At 42.4% G+C, this 7,726-nt stretch overlaps 1 protein-coding gene across 1 annotated transcript; it reads left to right on the forward strand.

Annotated features, from left to right (window-relative positions):
• The first annotated feature begins 213 nt into the window (after positions 1-213).
• Positions 214-3,192, forward strand: LOC148021888 (putative cysteine protease RD19B). The gene is made up of 4 exons (XM_087697406.1): positions 214-768; positions 1,683-1,802; positions 1,996-2,242; positions 2,681-3,192. The coding sequence occupies exons 1-4, from the start codon at positions 268-270 to the stop codon at positions 2,953-2,955; spliced, it is 1,143 nt and encodes a 380-aa protein (XP_087553532.1). The 5' UTR covers positions 214-267; the 3' UTR covers positions 2,956-3,192.
• The last annotated feature ends 4,534 nt before the right edge of the window (positions 3,193-7,726 follow it).

Raw genomic sequence — 7,726 nt, forward strand, 5'->3', positions numbered from 1 at the left:
GAATAGAAACATTATAGGTATAGTCGTTATTATTATTATTATTATTTGTATTTCTTATTTGGTGGGAAATTGGAATGAGAAATGGTAACACTGGAGGAGATTCCATGGGCAAAAGATCCGGTGGCCACGTAGGCATGACGTGGCACGTAGGCATGACGTGGCGGGTGTCCACGTGGACGACCAACAAGGACAGAAGAAGCAGGACGAGGAAAGAAAAAAGAACAACAGAAGGAACGAAGAAGAAGCAACAACAGCAGAAGAAGAAGGATGCGAGGGAAGGTGAAGCTGGCTGCCGCAGAGGCCTGTGCCTTCCTCCTGCTCCTCCTTTCTCTCTCATGGAGCACCTCTGCTCAAGAGAACCCTGACATGATCCGGCAGGTCACAGACCCCACCCCTCCCGGCCACGGCATCCCCATCCACGGCCACGGCCTCGCCTCCGCCTCCCCCGAGGCCCTGTTCCAGCGCTTCACCCAGCTCTACGGCAAGTCCTACCCCTCCCTCCGCGAGAAGGCCCGCCGCTTCCGCATCTTCAAGGACAACCTCGCCCGTGCCGCCCGCGCACAGCTCCTTGATCCCTCCGCTGTCCATGGCGTTACTCAATTCTCCGACCTCACCGAAGACGAGTTCGCCCACCACTTGCTTGGCCTCCGCACCCCCCCTTCTTTCCTCCGCTCGGCGTCCAATGACGCCCCCCTCCTGCCCACCAATGACCTGCCTCCGGAGTTTGACTGGCGGGAGCACGGTGCTGTTACAGAGGTCAAGAATCAGGTGGGCACTGGTTCTTTCCTCTTCAACTCTTCTGACGTGCTTAAGGTGTTGGAAAATGGATCAGAGCTGTTATGATAATTTACTTAATTTATTGCAATGAAAATAGGGAGTTATTTATTTATTTATTTCGTGGATTTTCATGTGTCAGAGTGTCTATTCGCCGCAAAATAGCGACTTGTTATGCTCGGCCCCCATTAAATAAATAACACCTTATTTTCATCGCTATGAAATAAATGGTTTTCATGTCTAATAGATGATCATAACAAGAGCAACGCCATGGCTTTGTATTCCTGAGTTAATCTTGTTAATCACATCAAAGTTTGCAATTTAACCTCTTTGGAGAGAGGATTAAGTGCACCAACAAAGATGAGGAAAATGATGTGGTTAGAAAGCATAAGCTTTCTTGTTCTGCAAATAAGGCCATCATTTGTAGAACAGAAATATCAGGTTGTGTTCAGCAGCTGGGTGCTTTTTAAGGTCCGTGCATAATCGTACACAATTTTGCATAGTGCAATCATGTCAGTCCATTCTGCTCCTCTTTAAGTCAAAACTGATGTGACCTTGCAATAATTGGATGGAGCTACAAAGGTATCAATTGTGCACATGTGATGATTAGAGTAGATAAGTCTCTCTGTGATTCCATCCAGGATTCTGTTCTATTGTGCTGTAAAAGACTTCCAAATTCACCTTTTGGGGCGCTCAGACATTGAAGAGTTTGATCATGTCACACTGAATGTCTATTTGGCATCCATTTCCAGAGAAGTTGTTTTAATATGTACTTCAAATGCTTATGGCAATTGGTCACTTAGACAATCGGTCTTCTAATTTGCAATTACCTCAAATCTGTATAATTAGTGAATGGGGCAAGCACTTTACCATAGAACTTATTTATACACTGGTCTTTATATGACCAGGGCTTTTGTGGATCTTGCTGGTCGTTTAGTGCAACAGGGGCAGTTGAAGGTGCCCATTTTGTAGCCACAGGAAAGCTCTTGAGCCTGAGTGAGCAGCAGCTCGTGGACTGTGACCATGAGGTATTATGTCTTGCTATGTCCTGCACAAAAGTTCAGTTATATCCCTTTTATCATAGGCAAAATTAGAGAGGGGTGATCTCATCATCTCTGTAGGTTTAGCCAATTCTTAGAAACTTTGGATTCATTATTCATAGAATTGTGTTTTTCATGGTGCTCTGTAAGGCTTACTCACTATATCTTATTTCTTCTGAAGTGTGATCCGGATTATGGTAAGGATGGTTGTGATTTAGGGTGCCGTGGTGGTCTGATGACCAGTGCTTACAGTTACATTATGAAAGCTGGAGGCTTACAGCTAGAGGAAGATTACCCCTACAAAGGCAGACATGGGAAGTGCAGTTTTGATTCATCAAAAGTTGCTGCCAGAGTGGCTAATTTCAGTACAATTGTTGTTGATGAAGATCAAATAGCAGCCAACCTTGTGAAAAATGGTCCTTTAGCCAGTAAGTATTACCTTGCTGTTTGTTACTGTCTTATTACCAGGAAGTATGATCCTCTTTGTGAAAATGGTACTTTAGCCAGTAAGCCTGACCAGCGTGTAATCATCTTATTACCAGTAAGTATTAGCCTCTTTGTGGAAATGGTCATGCAGACAGTAAACAATAAATATCACAACTTTGTTTGTAACCTGCTTATTTCTCCCTTAAGAATGTTGTCTGACATTCATTTTTGTGGGGAGAGAGCACTCCTTGTGTTTCGGGATTGTTAATGATGATTTAGAGGCTAGGATACAAAGGTTTTCTTGCCATCATAGAGTTTGTTATGCATGCCATCTTCAAGTATGACAAGCACAACACCTGAAGTTTTTTTTTTACCCATATTTTTTCCAACTGATGATGTAGCAGCATAATTATATTCAGCATCCTTTCCTTGCTGTGCAGTTGGAATCAATGCCCTGTTTATGCAGACCTACATAGGAGGAGTATCCTGCCCTTACATTTGCAGTAAGCGCCGGTTGGATCATGGGGTCCTCTTGGTTGGCTATGGAGAGACAGGATTGTCTCCTGTGAGATTGAAGCAGAAGCCTTATTGGATTGTGAAAAACTCATGGGGGCCATACTGGGGTGAGAACGGCTACTACAAAATCTGCCGTGGTCTTAATGAATGTGGTATGGACACCATGGTCTCTACTGTGGCTGCTGCCATTGTTCAGTGAAGTTAGCTTAATTTGTTAAAATTTGTAAAATGCTACGCTGCAGATGACCTCTGTGTGGTAGTGAGGGCATTGGTATGTACTTGTTAAGCATTGTTTTTACATACAAGCCTTTGTGGTTAGCCTTCTATTATGCTCTATTATGTACAGGCAGGCATCCTCTGGAAGATCTCTGAGGATCTGCAATTGACATATGAAAGTTATACTTTCTATTGTATCTGTTAGCAAGTTTGAAACTCCTCCAATGTTCTAACCAAGGTGTTACTTTCTGGGTTTGTTACTTGGTAAGTATTAAATGAGTTCTAACAAAATCAGTTCTGCAGGTCCAAAAACATCTCAATAAAGTCAGTGCCAACTTTGAATTTTACAATTATAATTCATCTCTGCACTTTTTGGTTCTGGTCCCAGGTAGACACTGTTTGGAACAAAAAGCAAGTCTGCTGCAATTTTCTGTAGATAACTGTCCAAAGTAGGAGAAGAAGAAATGCTAAACACCAATAAATATAGTGCAGTAAAACGAGACGCAAATGCCTCGAATAGGTAGGTCCTAACTGTTAGCCAAACAGATCACAATGCGGACTGTCCCTTGCATAAAAGAGCTCAATTACCAATGAAGAAACAACTCTCTCTCATCTAGCATAGCTTTGTTGCTTGCATTGATTCAGGTTCTAACTATTTTGGCAGATTCCTATGTGGGCATGTTACCACCATTCAAAGATTGGGAAATTTGGTCTCAGCCTAGTTGCTCACATATTTAGGAATGACTCCTTCCATAAAGTCCTCTTGTTCCCCTAGAGTATATGTGGCAATTGCACTACACGGTGAATGTCACACAAAATATGTAGTGTATGCCTAGAAGTGTCAATAAACTGCATAGGAGAGGCAATGCCCTTTTTTAGCAAGGGTATGCACCTAATCTATAAGGGGCCTTATAGTTTTTAATTTGTAGTGGCTCCATTTTTTTTTCCTCAAGCTCACCGAGGGTGCATTAAGGGTGGTGCCTTGCTCGACACTTTACTGAACTTCCAAAAGTCTACTAAGTAAAAATAATCACATTTTTGCTAAGAAAGGAGGCAAAAGAAGGCATCACACCATATTGACTTAACTTTTCAAGACACCCACAAAGTCTAGTCAAAGCTAGTTGGAAGGACCTTAAGTGCATTAGAGTCTTAAAGGGGTCCATTGAAGAAGGTAAGGGATTGTTACATGGTTCTAGATTTGTGTTGGCCTCCATACCCCAAGGCTTGATGGATGTTTTATATACTCCCCACTTCCAACAAAAGTGTGATGAGGACATTTGAACGTGTATTGCAAAATTGTTTGAGATGGTTGGTGATGGCAAAGACGGAGAGGAGGTACAAGATACAGTATACCATCTCTATGTGAGTTGTCTTTGATTGCAAAATAATTGGAGCTCAACCATTTAAAATCGGTGCTCTTCATCATGAGGATGCTATGCAAGATTGTAATTGGTAACACTAATACAAGGTCTATTATAATGCATGAGTCTTCTCTTGTGTGCCTCAAGCTTCAAGAGGTATGCCTATGGATAAAGATGCATTAGACTATGCACCTGATAGTCTCTCTCTCTCTCTTCCCCCCTTGTAAGGGCTTTGTAACTTTACCATGGTGTTACTACTAGAAACACCTATATAGGGATTAATAGTGACTCTGAGTCCTGCTTGGTTTTCATTGTACATGTGATTTCCTATACTCAGTGGTAAACCCTCACATGTGCGATGTCACAAGGATGTAGTCTTAGGATGTGCCTATGTTGTATCATTTCTTTCATTGAATAATACAAGAGTATACCTTGCTCTCAAATATTATGGTTACCTTGTGCCATGTGGAGTGAGTGATCAAGTGTAGGTGCATTACACTTGGTATTCGAGCAACTCTTGCTCAAAGTGAAGCACTACTCACAGAAGCAAGAGAGAAGATCCATTGCTCCAAATCATGTCATGATGACCCAAGTCATGACATCCTAAGTTGCAACACCCCACGTCGTATTGACCTTTCACACAAAGATCCCCGGTATGATGATTTCGACATAAGTTACCATTTGAAGACATGGCATAACCACTATTTGGAGGTGAAATGCGGTTTCCTCATGCGGACATCGGAGTCCAGATGCAGCTTCCCACAACAACATGGAGAACATCGGAGAGAATGCACTCATCGGAGTGGTTGAAGAGGAAGAAAAGTCGAGATCAAGAATAGAGAGAAGCTCAAGAAGAAAAAGTAGTATGACTAGAGAGGCAGTTAGAGGGCATGTCAGGGTTGTTAGACTCAAGTTGGAGGAATATGTAAATGAAGGAAGAAAAGGAGGAAAAGAGAAAAGTTTGAAGTGGAGTAGGGGTACATGGAGTGGGTGATACAGCAATAGAAGGAAGAGAAGAGACACAAATTGCACAAGGAAATGGATAGATTGGTAGATAGGTTAGCTAGGCAGGAAACCTCTAGGAGAGCTCAAGATTCAAAGACAGACAAGAAGAAGGAATTTGAAGTAGAAAGCAAGACGAAGGACAATAATAAATACAAGAGACAAAACAAGAAGGATAATGAGAAGAGCAAAAGTTCAGAAGACAACTATGGCAAGTTCAAGATGCCTCCACCCACCAAGTACAAGGGAGAGAGAGATGGGTTGTTCTTGAAGAAATGGATTGTGGAAGTAGATAAATACTTCAAGTATGCTAGAATCACTGAAGATAAGAAGGGAGAAGTGGTAGCCATATATCTAGAGGAGGATGCTGCTAGTTGATACCTATCATAGGAGGAACTTCAAGAGGAAGACTACTTCATCCCAAAGATAGAAAAATTCAAAGTTAGAGATGAGTGGAGAAATCTCAAACAAGCACAAGGAAAGATGGAGGAGTATGTTAGCAACTATAGACAGTTGATGCTACAACTACCCAATATGGACATAGACAAAGTTACATGGATTTCTATTCAGTATGCAAGAGTGGGCCAAGAGAGAAGTGGAAAGACAAGAACCGCCAACTAGCTTGGTAGAGGCTACGAGAATGGATGAAAGATCAAAAGATATCAAGGGAGGAGAACATCCCAAGGGAAGCAAGCTAGATTCAACACCAACCTTACCACCAACTCTGGGGTCTTGAGACCCAACCTCCCGAGAGGTTCCATCTCGGAGATTTGAGATCAAATCTTAGCCATGTCGCAATCATCCTTGCTGCCAAGAGAAGCATTTGGACAGTAGGGAAATAGCCATTATAGACCAACCCCTAGTACATCTTATGAGTCTACACATTCAAACACATCATGGTAGAGATCCCAAGCCTCAGCCACAGGGGTTAGATCTTTTGAGTGTAGGGGACCACACTACCAAAATAGATGCCCCATGGAAGACACAGCCTCAACAAGTGGGTCTAGGGTGACAACCACAAGTTCAAATGGAGGAGAGGAGCCACAACCCTAATGCATCCACGAAATTCCCAATGGAAGTAAAGAGAACCTAGACTACCCAAGGGTGGGGACAGTTAGTGCATATCCCCAATGCACGGTGGCTCGAGTAGTAGCAATACAACACTTATATCTTAAGGGTAGAGTGAGTGAAGGGGAGCAAGCTATCATGGTAGATACATGAGTAACTCACAATAAATCACACCAAATTGTACAACAAAGTATGGACTAAAATTGTCTAAGACTCTAGATAGCTTAACAATGACTTTTGCACAAGGAGAAGAAAAGGAGGTCAAGCAAGTGTTTGCAGTGCAAGTGAAAGCAGGAAAATGGAAGGCCAGTCTCAAATCTTTAGTGATATCCATGGACGACTTTGAGGTCATTTTGGGCCTAGAGTTCTATGACAAGTATGTCATTGCAATGTTTGGTAAAGAAGTTAATGAAATGTTGTTGGATATGCAAGGAGAGGGTGTAAGAGTACCATGTGAAGGGATGCAACTCCTAGGTAGGACATCAATCAAAGTGCAAATGAAGGAGAACAAGCCTAGAGTTCCTTGCCAAAACTACAAAGCCAGGACCTAGTAAATCAAGAGCTTTAGTTCAAGTAGTGCCTCAACCAATCATAAATATTAGGCCCCGCATCATGACCTACAATGCCAAACAAGTGGAGAAATCTATGAAGCAGGGAGATATTGTATATTTATGCATGATTCGACCTGTAGAGTAGGAGGTGACCAAAGATCCTAAATCACAAGTGGCAACAAAGAAGTTGAATCCATACTTAAGGAGTATAAAGATGTGATGCCAATAAAATCATCCAAATGCCTACCCTCCAAAAGAGAGGTAGATCACAAGATTGAGCTACTTCTAGGGATAGTCCCACCAACTAGAGTCCCATATCTCATGAATCATACTGAGCTTATGGAGTTGAAGAAGCAATTGCATGAACTAGAAGAGCATGGATTTATTTGACCAAGCAAGTCACCATTCGATGCCCCAGTAACACAATATTAGTGAGTTTGGGAATCTCCCAATTTCCATTTTTTGAATACTAAAAAGGTGGCACCCGGATAACATGCCCATAAGTTTCTTGAAAGGTGAGAAGGATCGAAGCTTGCTTGGAAGAGCTATGGCAGGAGAGCAAGAGCGAGAAAGAGAGAGACACAAAATGGGAACTCCAACAGTCACAATGTGTGACTGCACCTTCCTTTATTCAAATTGTCACTAAAAGAATAAAGAATAAAGTGACGGTGATGTGCGCCCGTCACTTGCAATGTGCAATGGCGGGTACTGTCAGTGTAGTAATACACGGGCAGCTAGGTAGAGGCGCCTTTATCCCCAACAACCTCCCACT

The sequence above is a fragment of the Lygodium microphyllum genome, chromosome 17 (assembly GCF_053477565.2).
Source record: "Lygodium microphyllum isolate KBCC chromosome 17, Lygodium_microphyllum_v1.1.10, whole genome shotgun sequence".
In the NCBI taxonomy this organism is placed as follows: domain Eukaryota; kingdom Viridiplantae; phylum Streptophyta; class Polypodiopsida; order Schizaeales; family Lygodiaceae; genus Lygodium; species Lygodium microphyllum.

Bases quoted from the DNA above. Each gene is read 5' to 3' on its own strand.
- LOC148021888 (XM_087697406.1), top strand. From the start codon at position 268: ATGCGAGGGAAGGTGAAGCTGGCTGCCGCAGAGGCCTGTGCCTTCCTC. The intron at 769-1,682 runs GTGGGCACTGGT...TTATATGACCAG, and splicing joins TTACAGAGGTCAAGAATCAG to GGCTTTTGTGGATCTTGCTG. The intron at 2,243-2,680 runs GTAAGTATTACC...CTTGCTGTGCAG, and splicing joins GAAAAATGGTCCTTTAGCCA to TTGGAATCAATGCCCTGTTT.